The 19,550-nt window shown below is 39.4% G+C and overlaps 1 protein-coding gene across 15 annotated transcripts in view; it reads right to left on the bottom strand.

Moving 5' to 3' along the window:
- Positions 1–19,550, bottom strand: part of elna (elastin a) — a 129,720-nt gene that overhangs the window by 57,658 nt on the left and 52,512 nt on the right. For 9 of the 15 annotated variants that reach the window (XM_067449957.1, XM_067449956.1, XM_067449959.1 and 6 more), the window contains exons 5-28: positions 19,065–19,145; positions 18,909–18,986; positions 18,781–18,807; positions 15,808–15,828; positions 15,583–15,678; positions 15,459–15,500; positions 14,789–14,851; positions 14,653–14,691; positions 14,465–14,539; positions 13,530–13,568; positions 13,356–13,439; positions 10,733–10,783; positions 10,542–10,607; positions 10,343–10,414; positions 9,710–9,754; positions 9,475–9,543; positions 9,305–9,349; positions 9,006–9,074; positions 8,572–8,607; positions 8,424–8,489; positions 6,082–6,144; positions 3,452–3,487; positions 3,304–3,369; positions 2,868–2,930 (exon numbers count right to left, since the gene is read on the bottom strand). In XM_067449957.1, the coding sequence (XP_067306058.1) occupies positions 2,868–2,930; positions 3,304–3,369; positions 3,452–3,487; positions 6,082–6,144; positions 8,424–8,489; positions 8,572–8,607; positions 9,006–9,074; positions 9,305–9,349; positions 9,475–9,543; positions 9,710–9,754; positions 10,343–10,414; positions 10,542–10,607; positions 10,733–10,783; positions 13,356–13,439; positions 13,530–13,568; positions 14,465–14,539; positions 14,653–14,691; positions 14,789–14,851; positions 15,459–15,500; positions 15,583–15,678; positions 15,808–15,828; positions 18,781–18,807; positions 18,909–18,986; positions 19,065–19,145 (1,392 nt within the window). The remainder of the gene's footprint in view (positions 1–2,867; positions 2,931–3,303; positions 3,370–3,451; positions 3,488–6,081; positions 6,145–8,423; positions 8,490–8,571; positions 8,608–9,005; positions 9,075–9,304; positions 9,350–9,474; positions 9,544–9,709; positions 9,755–10,342; positions 10,415–10,541; positions 10,608–10,732; positions 10,784–13,355; positions 13,440–13,529; positions 13,569–14,464; positions 14,540–14,652; positions 14,692–14,788; positions 14,852–15,458; positions 15,501–15,582; positions 15,679–15,807; positions 15,829–18,780; positions 18,808–18,908; positions 18,987–19,064; positions 19,146–19,550) is intronic. The other 6 variants (XM_067449965.1, XM_067449969.1, XM_067449964.1 and 3 more) reach the window with 5 other exon arrangements.

Below are 19,550 nucleotides of genomic sequence, written 5' to 3'. Positions count from 1 at the left end.
TTGCAGGACCTTTAGGGGACCAACCCAGAATGTTTTTGTTGTTGTTGTTGTTGTCCTATTTAGGTCCTTCCATCACATTTACTGAATGTTTTACATTTACATTTACATTTAATCATTTAGCAGACGCTTTTATCCAAAGCGACTTACAAAAAAGGGGAGAGTAATAGAAGCAACGGAACAGACAAGGCCAAAAACCTGTAAGAGCTGTAAGAAATCTCAATTAATTAGCACAATACACAACAATTTTTTTTTTTTTTTTTTTTTTTTTTAAAGACAGACATCTACAACAAAAACTCACGTCCGCAAAGTGCCGAACACTGGATTTTGATAGCTAAGATAGCTACAACCCATTAGGACTAAGGCTGTTGCCCCAGCTGTTGTCGTTAATGCAGATTCAGTGGCCCAATGGGTTGGTTTTGTATTCTAGCTAAACGCGCAGCAATAGCCAACTACAACAAAAACTCACGTACGCAATATACAGAACACTGGATTCTGATAGTTATGATAACTATGTAACATACCCGCCTGAAGGCACAAATCCGGATGAGAGACGTAGATATGATCCAGGAGTGTGCGCTTTTGGTCGTTGCTGTGGTGATCAGTTACTGCTATTCTGTATTGGTCAAGTGCAAATGGAAAAGATGTGTCTTAAGATGTTTTTTAAGAATGGCTACAGACTCGGCAGCACGAATTGAGATCGGCAGGTCATTCCACCAGGTGGGAACGGTCCAGGAAAATGTCCGTGAGAGCGATTTCATGCCTCTTTGGGATGGAACCACGAGGCGCCGCTCGCTCGCAGAACGCAAGCTTCTGGAGGGTGTGTAAGTCTGAGCAAGTGAATTTAGGTATATTGGTGCAGAGCCAGAGGTTGTTTTGTAGGCGATAACTAGTGCCTTGAATTTGATGCGAGCAGCCATTGGCAACCAGTGCAGTTTGATGAAGAGAGGCGTAACATGCGCTCTCTTCGGCTCATTAAAGACCACTCTCGCCGCTGCATTCTGGATCAGCTGCAAGGGTTTGATAGTGCATGCTGGAAGCCCAGCCAGAAGAGCATTACAATAATCCAGTCTGGAGAGAACAAGAGCTTGAACCAGGAGTTGTGCAGCCTGTTCTGATAGGAAGGGTCTAATCTTTCTAATGTTGTATAAAGCAAATCTGCAGGACCGGGCTGTTGCAGTAATGTGGTCAGTGAAGTTTAACTGGTCATCAATCACAACTCCAAGGTTTCTTGCTGTCCTTGATGGAGTTATGGTCGATGAACCAAGCTGAATGGAGAAATTTTGATGAAGTGCTGGGTTGGTTGAGAAAACAAGTAATTCTGTCTTTGCAAGATTGAGTTTAAGATGATGCTCTTTCATCCAGTCAGAAATGTCTGTCAGACAGGCAGCGATACGAACACTGACTGTAGGATCATCTGGTTGAAATGAGAAGTAGAGTTGAGTGTCATCCGCATAGCAGTGATAGGAGAAGCCGTGTTTCTGAATGACAGAGCCTAATGATGACATGTAGATGGAGAAGAGAAGTGGTCCAAGCACTGAGCCCTGTGGAACCCCAGTAGCTAGATTATGAGACTTAGACACTTCACCTCTCCATGACACCCTGTAGGACCTACCAGAGAGGTAAGACCTGAACCACTGGAGAGCAGATCCTGAGATCCCCGTCCTTTTAAGTGTTGACAGGAGGATCTGGTGGTTAACTGTGTCAAAAGCAGCAGACAGATCCAGCAGAATGAGCACTGAGGATTTGGAAGCTGCTTTTGCCAGTCTCAGTGCCTCAGTTACCGAGAGCAAGGCAGTCTCAGTCGAATGGCCGCTTTTGAAGCCGGATTGGTTGTTGTCTAGGAGGTTGTCCCGTTCAAGAAACATAGAGAGTTGATTGAACACAACTCGCTTTAAGAACGTGTTTGTGTTAATCAATGTACTGGGCTGATTTGCAAATGAGGGTGTGAGTTTGAGTCTTTGTCCACTTAAACTCTTCCAGGTTTTTTGTAACAGCTTTAGTTGACGGGAACTTCTTAATTATAGCCCTGATGGTGGAAATGGGGATTTTCAATGCGTTAGCTGTTTTCTTACAGCCACTTTCTATTTTGTGAAGCTCAATCAATCTTTTGCTAAACATCAAAACTATCTTCTTTGGTTTTACTCATTGTGAATGATTAAGGACATTTGGCATTGTGTTTCCTCATATTTATACCTGGACAATTTCATGTTACAAGTCAGCCTGGTGTGCTAGAAAATGTAAATATGGTAACACTTTACAATAAGGTTTCATTAGTTAACATTAGTTAACATTAACTAATAATGAACTTCATGTATAAAACTTTCATTTAACTTTAATTTCAAAATGTACTAATACATTATACATTAACAGCTGTAATTTTGTTAACAATGTTAACAAAGATGAACAAATAAAGTAACAAATGAACTGCTCATGGTGAGTTCATGTTAGTTAATACATTAACTAATGTTAACTAATGAAACTTTATTGTAAAGTGTTACCGTAACTGTTAATGATAATATACTTCAGAGATATTTTACTCATAAAAAGCGTGCAAATAATTGTGGTCAACAAGTTTTGGAGAAAAACATTAATTTCATAATATTCAAAATATTATTGATTCATAATTTATTTATTTTTCTTTTACTTCAATGAAAGTTTAGATTTGTGCATTATTTTCTGAATGAAAAATCAAAAGGATGGAGATTTATTTTTTACAGCCATCATTGATCATTGTTACCAGTGTTGCCAATAATTCTGAACCCAACTGTATTTCAAAGACATTTTGTTATTTTTAGCAACATTATTATTTAGCAACTTTATTATTAGCAACATTTTGACCTTGCAAATGAGCATGATGTAAAACTCACCTCCAGACCCTGGTGCTATTCCAGCTCCTCCCGCTACCCCACCAAGTGGTGCGCCACCTGCACCTACCACAAAAGAAACAAGCAGTTTAATCAGTAGTTTAAGTTAGTTAAAGATTAAGTAATTTAGATAATCTTTTTATTTTTTTATATTTTTATATATTAGATAATATATAAAATAAAAAGTATGAACTGGTAAAAGCAGAAAAAAGGTGTAGCTAATTTTGGAGCCAATAACCGCCATCTTATACAGAAAGAGATTGCATGATCAAACTACAAATTGACCACAGATTGCTATTTTAATGTGATGTTAATGGACATGTACATGTAAAATCAGAAATATCTGAGATTTGATGACACAGCAGAATATACAGTACTCATGTAGATTTAGTTTACTTGCCTCAAAGCTAGTTAGTTTTGATTGTTCATTCCCACTCACCTCCTGCTCCAGGGTACAGTCCTCCATAACCAGGCCCAGCACCAGCTCCACCTGCCCCACCCAAACCTAGAAGATGGGAGAAGAACACATTATAAGACGCCTTGGATACTTGGTTTAAGACTGAACCATTTAAATATCTGTATGTTACCGTATTTAGCTGCTTTGGCTTGAGCTGGTGTCAGACCTTGGAAAGAAATCAGAAATAAATGTATCTATGATCATGTGAAAATGTTATAAGTAGATACTGACATCATGGACATGTGTAGTGACACATTTGTCTTTTTTTTAATTCAAAAGGGTGCTCAGCAGTTTCCTGCCTTGCACTTTTTAGCTGAACCCACACTGCACTTTACAGTGCACTACTACCTAACAGTCTAAGTGGAAATATTTTACTGCAAGGTTTTCTTGAAACCATCACAAACAACTAAAGGTTAGATCGGGCTCAAAAAATCAAGCCCGACCCTTGCACGTTGTGTCCGAGCCCGGCCCGGCCCGGCCCGACACATTAACTTTAATTATGAGCCCGAGCCCGATTTAAACCCGACCATTGTTCAATACGTGGGCGTTTTGACGAGAACGAGCCTGTAATGAGCAAAGCGCAGCGAAGCGGACTGGTGAGGCTCATGATAAAACTACATTGATAAACTTAAATGAGCTGATAACATCGCTGTTTTCTCCACAGCGACTGTACAGCCGAATAAAATTGTGTTGCAATATTTTCATGTTTAACACTTTGAAGCTGCTTTGAAACAATCATCATTGTAAAAGCGCTATAGGCTATAAATAAAGCTGACTTGACTCCGCTCAATAATCCGCAGCGCGCGCTCATGATCCGCTCACCGGTAAACTGATGTTTGCTCAGATCCAGCTCAGACATTTATCTGTAGCTTACTTTGTTGTTGCCATTAAACAATGTGTTTTTTTCCTTCATATTTATGTTTAAATATTATAATATTATTTTTACATTTCATCTGATTATGATAAGTGAAAAGATGCGAGTGGGTCAGAAATGATTTTGGTGGTTATATTTAGTTTAATATTGTTTTGTTTTGTAGAAAGCATTTATTTCATTTTGTTTAAATTGTATCTTAATTTTAAAAAAGGTTTCTTAGGCCAGTTGCCTGGATTTAATAAATAAAAAGCAAATAGCAGACAATCGCGAGGTGAAGTCGTGGGAGTGATCGCTTTCATTGCTCATGAACTGGAACGCGCGTCTCATAAATAAACCGAAACTCAGCAGCTACTCGCCTCACAGACATGAGAAATATGCGTATAGAAAGCTTGAAATTACCACTTTTAAACAAACCGATTCGAAGATATTTAATTAAGCAAAGTGCAGTGTTCACACGAGCAGCTCTTGACACAGAGCGTTTCTGTTCAGACGCAGCGCTCCATCACTGCTCGAGCTGTGAGTTTAACACACATTTTTACACTAATCCTGGCTTGTGCAACTTTGTAGCCTACACATTTGTTTCTTAGTTGTTGTATTAGTTCTTACTTTGCTAAATATATATATAATTTCTGATTATAGCATAGCTTTCTGCCCACCCAATTAGACTAGTAAAGTAGGCTAATGATTAAAAAAACAAACACATGATCACGGGCTGACCTGAGGATAGTGCAGGGAAATCTCAGCCCGACCCGGCCCGTGGGTCGGTTCGGGTCAGGTTCAGGCTCGGGCAGAGAATCTAAACTCTACAAACAACATGTGCTTATGTAGGCCCACATAGGAGGGGACATTATCACTATCTTGTGCAATGTTTTCTAAAGTTGCTCTAAAGGGGATGAAAATTCTGAACCTTTATAGAACATTTGGGATGTTCTTAAAATGTCCTCTTTTAGTTATGAAAGTGTTGCAGTTCAGTGTTCCTGATATGATTTTAGGGGATGTTCCATTTTGGTTATTTTAAGGTCTGCAAACTTCTCAGTGTTAAATTAACACTGCTCAGTATTTATATAATCCACATTCAGAAATTTATAAGTAACACCGAATCAGGGTTGAAGTTAATTAGGTAATTAAGAGATTAACTGAGTGATGATTGTGCATTAATGATGAACACCTGCTCTTAACAAGCATAATCACTGAAGAAAAGAGACACAACAACAGTGACAACTGACTTTAGCCACAGACTTATGGCCAGTTCACACTGCAAATATGAGCAGTATGTGAGATTCACGTCAGCGTAACTACACCGCCACTGCAGCTGCGAGAGAATATTCACACTGGAAGCATTTTTTACAGCATCACAACAGCGACTCCATTGCTACACATAATGCTCACTTATATCATATAAGTAAGTATTTCATTATAAAGACAACTAACCTATATTTGTTTTTATAATTTGGTCATTTATAAACTTGATAGTCTTAAAGTTTGTTAACATGGGGAGGTAGGCTACAATGTTCTCATGTAAATGGTAAACAATAAACAACAATCGACAAAAAAGGGTAGTGATAGAGCCTTTGCTTCCTGACTTTGTATTATAAAAGAAAGTTTATATAACATATTTTCTGGCTTTTCTAATACATTATACACAGACTAAATAATTAAAAACAAGTTTAAATCTGTACATTTTCTATTAATACTTCTGATATACTCCAGTTCTTGTTAAAGTGTGAAATGGCCATTAGATGAAATCAACTAAATATTTATTTCTATTTAACTTGTGATTACCTTAATTTTTTTTTAGATTAACACATTATTAGCAAAACATTTTGACCTCACAACATGAATTTTAGGTTTCATCAGATACAATATTAGCATGATGTTAAACTCACCTCCAGCCCCTGGTGCTATTCCAGCTCCCCCCGCTACTCCACCAAGTGGTGCACCACCTGCACCTACGACAAAAGAAACAAGTAGTTTAAGTGGTAGTTTAAGTTAGTTTAAGTAGTTCATATAATGTTTTATAAAAAAATTTTTTTTAAATGTCTTAATATTTGTAAAATATTTTAATAAATAAGCAGGGAACCAACTTTTCTCTACCACTTTGAAAATGCCCCATGAGACCCTAACATCCATTCAGTAACTTTTGAGTGGCTTATAGTCTATTTTATTTTATTTATTTTATTTGATCAAAATCCAAGATAGTGGCCAGACTCACTTTGTTACAAATATGAAAGGATCTGGTGAAAGGAGAAAAACTTTGCAGCTAATTTTGGAGCCACTAACCGCCATCTTATACAGAAAGAGATTGTGTGATCAAACTGTAAATCAACCACAGTTTGCTTTTTTATTTGATGTGATGCTTACGGACATGAACATGAAATCAGAAATATCCGCAATGTTTTAGTGTGAAATGACAGTATAGTCCAGGTTAATATCTGCATGACTTTCACAGTAATTCCTCAGTAGGACTTCTCTTGTGTCTGACTGCACTGGAATATCAGACTGTATTTCTACAGTGCATGTGTACTATGAAGATACCCAGCATGCAGTGCGCCATGAATAGATTATGCTGTGGAGTTTCTTGATGCTTGTTGGTTTTATCTGATAATAATTGTTTGATCAACACAATCGATTAAGTTGAGGAGAACTGGCACCCGACTGAGCCTGGTTTCTCCCAAGGTTTCTTTCTCCATTCTGGGCCTGATGGAGTTTTGGTTCCTTGCCACTGTTACATTTGGTTTGGCTTGCTCGGTTGGGGACACTAAAATTTAAACTAAATATCCAAATAAATGTAATTACTAAACTAAATGAACTATATCAACTTAATTACTGATCTACCCACATTGACAGTGTTGTGTTTTTTGTATGTCGAGTTTGATGTCTGTGCTTCATTAGGTGACAAAAAAATAAAAACTTGAAATTTGAATTTGAAACAAGATATTGTTACAACTTTTTTGCTGAAATAACACTAATAATAGTATAGTTTGTCTTACTTATAATCAGCCAATTAGCTTACATTCTAACTTGTCATTGTTTTAATAAACATTTTCATTTGTCACACTTCTGACTTGGCCAGATCAGAAATTTGTATATGAATATTAGGGGTGACCCGGAATAGTCGAAGATTGATGCATCGATATTCGGAGCCTGATTCGACCACCAATCTCACAGTCAAATCTTCACAAATCTTCACAATTTCCCTCAAATCGTCAATGTACTCTTCTCTCAGTCAATTCAAAATTAAGCTTGCGCAAAATGTGCGAGTATGGTGGCGGTGTGAAATACCTAAGGCGTGGCCCTGAGCTTCGCATCCGGTGTCCTTCGGGTCCTTGACCTCATTAGGAACAATCGGCTTAAGAACGTGCATGTAGACAAAGTGTTCTTTTCCTCTCTAGGCAGGTATTTTTTTAGGTTTATTTATCAAAATGTTCTTTTATATATTTGTGTGATGTTCTGCATTTAGATCGTGGCTTTAACTTGTTTATGAACATGTTATGACATGGCATGAGAAAACAGTTTATGAATGTTTATCCACCACATTACCTTTTATTTAAACGTAAATAAAAAAATGTTAGTTCATCTGTCAGTTGGCAGGCAGTTTTGGTCGCTTTATTTAAAGTTGTTGCTGTGTGCAGTGTGTAGAGGAAAATAAAAATAGTTTTACCCTTCTGCTGACAAGTGTAGTGCCTCTCCCAACCCATTCACACACACACATAGATGATTTGACTATAGTTCGAACATAATTCTGATTCGAATGTCTAAATCCTTAGTTGGGGACACCCCTAATGAATATACAAGGTCCAAGATTCCAAGCAAACACTGATCACCATCATGGTGACTTTAAAACAAAGTCACATTACTAAACATTTACAGTACAGTTACAGCACTAAACAATATAATTTCTTACAGTGGCATGATTAAAGACTTTATCCTGTGAATTCACAGTAAAACAAGAGCAGAAAATTACTGCGGTGTCAGCATCATTCTGCTGTTGATTAACAGTATTTTGTAAAAAACTGAAACCAGCATACGTTAATTTCACTGTAAATTTTGGACTTAATTTTTTGTAAAATAATACTTTTTAATTATGTAAATTTCTGGCATTTTTACAGTGTGATATTTGACAACAAAGCAAACATACAGTAAAACGACAAAACATATACAGTACTCATGGAGATTTAGTTTACTTGCCTCAAAAGCTAGTTAGTTTTGATTGTTCATTCCCACTCACCTCCTGCTCCAGGGTACAGTCCTCCATAACCAGGCCCAGCACCAGCTCCACCTGCCCCACCCAAACCTAGGAGATGGGAGAAGAACACATTATAAGACACTTTGGATACTTGGTCTAAGACTGAACCATTTAAATATCTGTATGTTACCATATTTAGCTGCTTTGGCTTGAGCTGGTGTCAGACCTTGGAAAGGAATCAGAAATAAATGTATCTATGATCAAAAATGTTATAGATACAGACATCATAGCCATGTCCTAAATGAAATGGACTTGTGTAGTCAGTAGAGTTTCCCATTTGTCATCTTGTCATTCAAAAATATGCTCAGCAGTTTTCACACCGCACATTACACCGCACTACTACCCAACAGTCAAAGTGGCATTATTTTACTGAAAGGAGAACATTATTTGGCCAAGTAGGACATCCTTGTTTCTGGTACAACATTTCTATCAAGCAGTTAATGGTGTTGTTAGGGATTTTCATTTGGGACAGGGCTGTTACTGACGACAACAACACTCAGAACAAGGCCCAGAACTTCACTTTCTTTATAATATTCTGGATGTTTTGTACAGACAGATGTGTACCTCCTGTGGCAGGGTAGACCCCTCCGGCTCCTGGCACAATCCCAGCACCACCAGGAACTGCTCCTGCACCTGGAGCAATTCAGGACCATGATCACTCTGTTTGACATTCCCAATGCTATATATAAATCCTGCTCTTGGAGGACCACTGTCCTGCAGAGTTTAGTTCTAACTCTGAACTTTTGCTTGTACTTTCTTAGTAACCCTGATGCCATTGATTGTCTTGTTTTTAGGTTCTTTTAGTTCTGTATTTGGGCTGGAATTGAAGAACTTGGGTATATCTGAATAACAAGGATGCTTACCATATTTAGCAGCTTTTGCCTGAGCAGGGGAGAGTGCACCAGTACCTTGACACATGAAAAAAAAAAAAACATTTATTCATATTGTATCATTCTACTACACAGACTGTTGTTAAGTATCATTCTACTAAACCGACTATCGTTTAATGCTACGGCACACATTTGTATCTCACCTCCTACCCCAGGCAAGAATCTACCTGTGCCTGGTACACCACCAACACCAGTAACACCAGGACCAGCACCTAGTCAAACCACAAAAACACATCTACAAGTCAAAAACCATGTGCCATCAGATGTGTTTTCCCTGAGATTATCGGTTGATAATGTGGTTTGGAAGCCTGACTTGCCAAAAAAAAAAAACATTTAGGTGTCACATAATATGGCAGGATAAATAATCAGTGCACTCACCATATTTAGCTGCTTTAGCTTGAGCTGGTGTAAGCACACCTGCACCTGCTCAGAGGGAACCATTTATTTGGTAAGACTTAATTTTGATGGTCCACTTTTTAAGTAACTGCAACAACATGTAAACTACCTCTCATTACAGTGTCAGTAGACTGTCTGCTTAAGATATGCTAACACTTTATTTTGATGCTCCCTAAAAGACATTAAACTGACTATAAGTAACTTTGCAACTACATGTCAACTTATTCTACTAACCCTAAACTAACAGCCTACCAATGCTCTAATGGCAGTTAGTCGACATGTAGTTGCAAAGTTTCTTATAGTCAGCCTTAAATGGACTCAAAAAACTGTTTATTCTTATAAAAGTGTCCACTCTGCACAAATGAATACACGTAAACATATTAAACTGGGATTTATAATTTGAAACTACTTCAGATAGGACTTAAAATAAACAACGTACATTTTGGTCTGTCCTTTTTCAAGCTCAACAACAAGCTGGTTTTTTTTTCTGTTTCACAACTTTAGAAATGACATCAGAGTGGGTAAATTATTTCCATTGTGGGGTGTACTATTTCTTTAAAATGACAATGGCTTATTGTAGCTTTTAAATCACTTTGTAGAAAAATGATTTCTCACCTCCTGCCCCTGGGGAAAGTCCACCAGCACCACCTGGCAAAGCTCCAACCCCACCTAAACCAGCTCCAATACCTGAGGAAATATGTAAACACTGAAGTAGCTGCTTGAGTAAATGGCTTCCATTCCTAACCAGCCCATTCCTCTAATATGAAAATGTTGATTGAATTTTGGGGGATTACAAAGTAAAATTCATCTTCACCTCCTGCTCCAGGGTAAAGTCCACCAGCCCCACCTAAACCAGCTCCACCTAAACCAGCTCCAGCACCTTAAGAAATTTGCCAAAAGTGAACTTTTCATATTACATTCATATAATACAAATATGCACAAAAATCTGACGCAAATATTAATATCTTTGTTCTGTGAATAGAATAATTTATAAATGATTGTTACCATATTTAGCAGCTTTGGCCTGTGCAGCAGCGATCCCTAAAGACCCCACACCTGCATACAGAGAGCAGATCAGCCGCTGATCATGCATTTGCAGTGCATGTGAGTGCGTGTTTCTCTCTCTCTCTCTCTCTCTCTCTCTCTCTCTCTCTCTCTCTCTCTCTCTCTCTCTCTCTCTCTCTCTCTCTCTCTCTCTCTCTTCTCTCTCTCTCTCTGTGTGTATTTGTGTGCGCAAGTGCAAGTGCTGTTTGCAGCAATGTAAAGTAACAGTAATTCCAATACCTTTGCAACTCTACTAGGGTGAATGCAATTAAGTCAATAAGGTGTGTGTGTGTGTGTGTGTTAATATTTCACCACACAATCTGAAAAAATACTAAATTAAATTATATTTTGCATTAAAGGTAGGGTAGTCAATGGGTGATAGTATTCAACTTGAAATTTAACCACCAGTAGGTGGCGGCGAGGGTGAATGAGGCAGGTTTTTAAGAGTGGGCTATTGGTCAATATTGTGTCTAAAATATGAGTGACCTAATATTAACTGAGCTGTCATACGAGTCACATTTTCAGACTCTTAGTCGTGTGATGTTGCTTAAAGGGTAATAAAATCCTAAAACAACTTTTTTTACTTAATGATCTGCAAGACTATGGCTTTATTAGTGCAGTCAATTTATTTGAGTACATGTTTTGACATTTGGGTATAAAGTGTTTTAATCCCACAATATATGGTGTAAAAATGAAGAGAAAAACTCTTAAGGTTGAACAGCGGCTACTGCAGTTGAATTTTCCTATTGGATGCTGTAAGTCATCATGACGTATGTTGGTTCTTCCAACGGCTCACCATCCACACCCCTGGCATGAGCTCACCACACCCTAAGAAATGTTTTCCCCGCATTGATCACATTCAACGGCTTGAATGCTCATGTTACATGAAGTAGAAACCTTATGAATGATACTTACATGACACTTGCTATCAACATACTAATGAAGAAAATATGGTTAAATAATGCCGCTGTCAGTACAGGTCAGGCTTTTCTTGCAATATTTTTACCGCCTGTCATGTGTACAGACACTTTTCATACATGAGACGTACTTTCAAACCCTGACACACAAAAGGCTGCCGTGGTAACGAACAGCAATACCGTAGCGTGCTGGCGAATATAGCCTAACTTTTAGTTGAGGAAGTCTGTTTATTGTAGGCTATTGGGTTTGAACTTATAGGTCCTGCTTTGCCTATGGTGTCACGTCACACACAAAGGAAAAGGTGCGAGGACTCAAGTGCAGGAAGAAGTGATAATTTATTTACAAAAATAAACATAAACAGAAAACAAAACCCATGAGGGGGCAAAATACATAATCAAAAACCATGAACTGAAGACATACCACACAGGGAACCGGGAGACGATGACGAGACATATACATAAACTCAAAAACATACCAGAACAGAATCATGGGGAGGACGGGAGACACAGACATTGCAACGATACCACCAAGACTGACAAACACCAGGAGCTTATAACAGGGAACAAATGAGGCAGGGACCGAGGAAACACAGGTGGGATAAATCAAACACTAATTAGATAACAAGGGGGGAGGGATCAGACAATGACAGAAGCACAAAGGCCATACAGACAAAACCCACATGTGCACACAAGACAGGACAGGCATGTGACATATGGATTCAGTTAATTTGAATAAAAATACAGCACATGTATCTGATCTCTTTTTAGCGGCATTCAGTATTCAGCATTTAACTGTTCATAGATTAGGTCATTCTCTCTTGCGCTGCTAGTTCGCTAGTATAGTGGGTATCAGGAGTTAAGATAGCTGTCAATCAATCCGTCACTGCGGGTTTCACGTGAAGCTCAGCTCCGCTCCGCTCCGCTCAGGGCTGGACTGGAAATCTGGCATACCAGGCATTTTCCGACGCATTTTGGGGCCGATACAAGGTTATTTATTTATTTTGTCACTGATTTTGCCCATCAAGCAGCGACAGCGGCCCATTGGTTTGTCTTCTGAATTGACAGGTCAAAGTGAGAAAGACCTCCCATCCATAAAAGGCGCTTTTTAAAAAATATATATTTTTTTATTTGAACGCGCATGACGCATGGAACTGAAAAGGCGAATATCTGCACAATGCAGCCTCGACGAACGTACAGTTTCTGCTGCTCTATAAAGTGCTCAACGGCAATTTGACTCATTTTGTGAATTTTGTGTGACATGGGAAGATTACAGGGCCAGTTGGGGCTGGGTTTGCCAGTGCTGATTCTGAGCCCCAGTCCAACCCTTTAACTGTATCATAAATGATAAACATAAAAACGTATCCGGTAGGGCAAGTAAAATTCTCTTTCAAAAATTCCACTTCCACAAACGTTATTGCTGAGCACTGGCAGGCTTATGTACCAGGGCTCAGCCCTGATGGTTGTTATTGCTAGCCTCTCAGAAATTGCCTACCCTACCTTTAAGATAATAAAGCCATTTCTTTCAGGCTATTAAAGTGTTTTGCATTTAGACATTGCATTACATTCATAGTTTTGTTTGGAAATATGAAGTGTTTTTACAGGCTATTTTAGATTCACCCTGTAGTGTATTACAATGATTCGTTTATGAAAGCTCTGATATAACACACCAGTCCCTGTTGGATAACCCGGCTTGGAACCAGCTCCTCCTTTCCCACCAGGGAGTCCAGTACCACCACCAAAGCCACCATAACCTTTGGTAAAGCAGGTGACAATCAGGACATAAGCTAAAACACAACTTACACCAGGTATTGTGCACATGCATGTTTGCCACTGTGGCCTACCGTATGGAAGTTTACCACCAGTATAGGGCAACCCAGCACCTGTTGAGAAAGGTAATATAATACTTTCATATTTATCAACACAGGCTACCAAAAATATAACACAAATACTTTTATCAAATATTTTGTAAACATATCAAAGCTAAAGTTAATGGTATTAACTAACACATGACCAGTGTTTGAACATACAGATTAAATAATACATGAAACTGCAAAAAATATTATAAAAAAGCATCTGAATAATTTCTGTTAATGTATGAGCTCACACACAACATATGAAGTGTTAAACAGTTCAAGCTGACTCCACATTTGTATCAACACTATATCCTGTTTTAATCAGAACAAATATGCAAGCTTGGAAAAAGATTTGTTCCACCAGAGACTCACATATTAATACCGCAATCAATTTCTCCTAATTTTACTGGATGTATTCCTAATCCATGATTAAGGCTGATAACGCACTGATAAGAGAGACGTGAAAATATGTATTTCATTTTAAGCTTCAAACGGAAACATTTACGAAAATATATTTTAGATATGACTATGAAAACTATGCCTATGCACTTTGTCAAGGCATTTTCCCAGGTGAGGAGTCACATCCCTGAGAGCACATCGTCAATCTGAGGTTAGTGCTCGAAACAAATTAATTAAACTCTTCAACTGTTGAACCTCCATGTAGGAGAAATCACACAATGTTTCTGTGCACCGGAGAGCGATCTACTACATAAATGGATGACTAGCAACGCATCCAATATAGCTGGGTTTCATCTGGAGCATTTGCTTACAGAAATTCTTACTTGCTTATTTCTAGCAACCTCATATTGTGTTGCTTAATAGCTATAAAACCATAAATGCAATCAGTCAGCAAATTTTCAAGGAGTGGTAATGCTGGGCTGAGCTGATTTGTGTAGTCTGATTAAAAGAATGAGATATTTTACCTGGGGCTTTGGGAGATTTCAGAGGGTATCCATGAAAAACTCCTTGTTGCAGTGGTCCACCATATCCACGCCCACCTACGACAGACAACATCAAGTTCTCAACCATGCAGATCCTGTCAGATTCAAATCCATCTTCCACACTTTCCAGATATCATTATTCTGTTTAAAGTGGTTGCTCATGTACTAACCAGCACCTGGTACCAGACCCTGCCCAGCACCACCAGCAGCTATAGGAAGGATTCAGTCAGTCATATAGTTAGTGTATAGTTTATCTTCGGAAGTATCACATTGTAATGACAGATGTCTGTTTCGTTGAGAGATTACCTGATTTAGGCTTGAGTCCATTTCCTGTGGCAACACCAGGAAGAACACCCCGTCCATTGAAGCCTGTGGTCATGTAAATCCAAGTGATCAAGACCAAATTAATGCTATGTATGCCATTTTAATTTGGTGTTTTAATCAAGTAACCGATTAGGTAGCCTGCACAAAATCTGCGACCACAGAATGTTCCATAGATGTTGACGGAAATCAATTAAGTTTGACACATTTATTTATAAGATGTCTTGGCTAATTTGATAATGTAAATGCAATGATTCTAACTGCTCAATATGCATTTAATGCACCATGTCTGTGTTATATGATCTTCTGTTGTCTGTTCTCTCCTTTAGGTCAACTGCTGTCAATAAGCAATTGAGGTCTTAAGTCCATCTTGCTGAGCGCATCCAGTTAAATGGAACTTTTTTTAGCTACCTGAAAAATCCATTGCACACTATAAAGGTAACTCTTTCGCCCTCCTGAGTGTGCCAAGATTGTGTGGGTTTGCATACTTGCATATACTGTAATATGTTTCTGGCCCAAGAGTTGCATCTTCATGTAGATCTATTTCACAGAATTAGGCAAATGTTCTCCACAATCAGAATGTGAAAAACGTTTTCAGATTCCTTGTGGGCCTGGTGGTCAAATTACAGCACATAACCAGAGGAAAAGAACAAACCTTGTCCAAGTCCTCCTTGATATGGACCAGGCACTCCCACACCTGCAAAAATCAAAATTGAAAATCTGATCTATTATTGTGCATATTTCAATTTGCATATGCAACTTCACACTCTGACGCTTACCCGGCACTGGAGCTTTTCCAGCTTTTGCTGCTTTTCCTCCAGGTCCAACTCCACCAGGGCCCAGTCCCTGAACACCGGTCTGAGGAATGCCAATGCCTAACAAGCAATCCAAAGACTAGACCATCATACGCTGGATTATCACTGCTAGCTAATCATTCAAATGCACTCAAATGACACATTGTCAGTTTGCTAAACATCCATTTACTACACCTGGGAGACCCATACCTGTTCCTCCTACTCCTGGCCCTGAACAAACACAAACATACAAACATTTAGTCACATCACTTAACACACTAAATGCAAAGCTAGACTAGACTGCAAACCTAGACTTCCATGTGATTCCTCACTGATTTAATTTGCCTCACTTGCTCCGTCCCTCTGACATGAAACACGTCATCTTATCTGATTTCAGTGCCTGGAAGCTGAGGTTTCAGGCTGTTCATTTATTTGTTTAACCCTTTTCCAACTGATATCAAACACTGAGAAACAGACATTGCATGCTGCTTTTAGATTGTGCCAAGGACAAGCTGAAGTAATGTGCTGGCCTTCGTTACACGAACACCACCAGCGGGGTCCCAGAGGGAACACGTTTGTTGATTTGGCTCATGATCTAAGGCTCCTTCATTCAAGTTCAAGCCAACTGGAATACCATGAAAAGAGTCTTAGCCATGTTATATGTAGTTATATGTAAAATGTGTTAAAAAAGGGACTCTTAGTCTGTTCTCTACTTATTTTTTTCTATTTTAGTTCCCTATCAAAGGCTACTCTCAATGCTGTGCTGACAGTGCTTTGGGAAAAGATCTTTGTTTGACCAGTTGTGAAGTATGTGTGGCAAAAGACTTGGCTTTAAATAACCTCTGACGATGACATCACCGCAATGCACGCTCATGAAAGCGCTATATAAATGCCTCATTCATTCATTCATTCATTCATTCATTCATTCATTCATTCATTCATTCATTCATTCATTCATTCATTCATTCATTATTGCATTCATGCATTCATTCCTTCATTCGCATTGCTGAAGACTGCTTTTTCAGAGTGGGCTGAGTATGTAGGTTCTGTTGTCAATAAAGAATCTAGTGGCTCTGATCTTGCATGTACTAAGGCAAAACTCAGATTATGGGTCCACTATATAGCGGTTATATATAGCTTATTCTTCACATGTCTTTGTGCCCTTGATGTTGACTTATTCAACTATCGAGGGTACAAGGGTACGTGGCTATATGATAGTAACCCAGTTGGAAAAGACGCCCGTGGCCTATCTCTCCTGGGATGTCATTGTCACTTAAAAGTCAGCACTCCACACCAAGCCGTGCAGAACAACATTTATGCTGGGAGGGAAGGCATTTCAATCAGCAAGTCATGCTGGTGCTACTCTGCACACTGTGGAGGTGTACTGCCCCCAAGTGCTGGGCATGCACAATCTATTAACTACCTCCTCCCCGACATCCTCACAACACTGCTGTTCCAACCCCGCCCCCTGTGGTGTTTCTGTTGCTTTATGCCATTTCCCAGGCCCCAGAACATTTATTACCCCCTCCCCCAACATGAAAAAACATCGAAATAAGTGACCCTTTTTTCAGAGAATTTTGCATGGTGGAAAGTGATGTCAAGTATCTCTCCTTGGGGCTTAAAGACAAGAGAAATGCATTACAGAGTACAGCTTGCGAACCGCCCTCTGTGTTACAACAGCTTGGTCCCTACTACCGTGAAACGTAGGAGGTGCATTTGCTGTCACAAGAGCTACAAAATCTTCTGGGCAAAGATGCCATAGAACAGGGGTTGCATCAGACTTTAGATCTCCATGGTCTGAACCATTCTTTCAGAACGTGCAAGTTCAAGACGCTAACAATCAAGATATTTGTGTCTCAGATCCAACACAAAGATTTGTTTGTCATATTTGATCTCAAGGATGCATATTTTCATATAAAAATTATACCACTACATAGAAAGCTCCTAAGGTCCACTTTTAGGGGCAAAGCATACCAATATTGAGTTCTTCCATTTGGCCTAGCCCATGGAGCTAGACGACTGAGGCCTCCCATTAGGGCAAGGATCCCTCTGTGGGACTTGGCCACAGTCCTTGATGAGCTAGTTGAGACCCCTTTTTGAACCAGTGCCTGGCAAGCTTCTGACCCTAAATATGGTTTCTCTCATGGCCATTAATTTGCTAAGAGAACTGTGGGTTTGGAAGCTCTGTCAATTTTGGCATCCTGCTTAAACTCTGCACCTGGACTTGTCAAAAATATTTTGCACCCTAACCCTGACTATTTTTCAACCGTGCAGCCGATCCTTGTAAAAGCCTTTGGTCCTCTGCCGTTCACTGCACCAGGGCAGGAGAAACTTCACCTACTGTGTCCAGTTCATACTATTCAGACTTGCATCCACCTCATTTGCCAGGGGTGTAAGTCAGAGCAACTTTTCATTTGCTATGGCAGCTGCAACCCGGGATGGCCTCCACCATGCAAACAATGTCACACTGGGTTAAGGATGCTATTGCTCTAGATGTGCGGCCAAGCTTCACCTCCAGGACTTCCAGGATTCATTTCACCAGGAGGGGTTGCATTCTCCAAAACGTTGGCAAGTATATGTGATGCGGCAGGCTGATTCTCTCTGCACACATTTTTTTAGATTCTATACTTTGTATGTTCATGTTACTATGGGCTCACATGCCCTCTATTCAGTAACCCAGGCCTTTTTTGTGTTTGTGCACACACACTACACAACCTTGAGAGCTCCAGTGTGGAGGCATTGGTATTATTATTCCCATAGCGCTGTCAGTGCAGCATTAAGTGTAACTTTTGATAAGGAATGTCTTGAGTTACTTGACTAACTATTTTACCTAAAAAAGCAGGAATGAGATGATATGCTGCATTGCCACACTGGGGCATGGTCAAGACTTCAAAGTGACCTGAAAGCGCACCTGTTCAATGTCTATTTATAGCCTCTCACGACTGCTTATTTTAATGACATCATTGTCAGAGGTTATTTAAAGCCAAGTTCTTGGCACACATACTTCACAACTGGTCAAACAAAGATGTTTCCCATAGGGCAGCATCTCAATCCCGTTTATGCAAGGAACTGGGTTACAGTCAATTAACCAGGACATTCTTCTCTAAAGATGCTTACATAAAAGATGTTTTGGTTACAATGTGTTTGCACAATGAGAACAATGGACCCAAAGACATATATTACCTCCTTTAGGGGGCTTTACACCAGCACCTGAAACAAGAGAATCAGACTTAGAAAACAGCTGTGCAGTTTGTGTTACTTTGTTGCTTAGAATATCTAATTAATCAATTGACTTGTTGAATGAATGGCACCTCCAGGTAGACCTCCTCCAGGTAGACCTCCTCCAGGAAGACCTCCTCCAGGCAGACCTCCACCAGGTAGCCCAGTGCCTAAAGAGAAAGCCTAATGGTTATATGTTATTGCTTGACTACACTTTAACCTTTGCTGACTATTCACTGGATAAGCACCTGATTTTGCCGGTTTCAGACCTCCAGCCATTGGGTAGAATCTACCAGCACCACCATATGCACCATAGGCCCCATAACCACCTACAGTAGGAGGAGGGACATATGGCAACAAATTCAGAAAACATGTATGCAAGGCATGGACATGTATTGACATTTAGTTTATAGTGTAATTAAAAAGATGCAATGAGCTGATCCATGTCTGCCTATAGGAACTTAATGCCTATCATAGCATCCCTATATGGGCTAAGGTCCATTCAGCATTATCAGCAGCTTTATCACATTGCTCAGGAGCAAATTACCCTCCTCCAAATTTGCAACTAAATGTTAACTAGCCCTCATTAGGTTCGGGGTAGCAGAATAAGTTGACATGAACTTGCAAAGTTACTTATAGTCAGTAGAATGTCTGTTGGGGAGCATCACAATATTAAGCAGACAGACTTACTAATACTCTAATGACTGCTAGTTGATATGTAGTTGCAAAGTTAC

The sequence above is a fragment of the Pseudorasbora parva genome, chromosome 8, assembly GCF_024679245.1.
Source record: "Pseudorasbora parva isolate DD20220531a chromosome 8, ASM2467924v1, whole genome shotgun sequence".
NCBI classification, from domain to species: Eukaryota; Metazoa; Chordata; class Actinopteri; order Cypriniformes; family Gobionidae; genus Pseudorasbora; species Pseudorasbora parva.
Note: the sequence above shows the minus strand (reverse complement) of the source record. Positions and strands in the feature narration are given on the sequence as shown.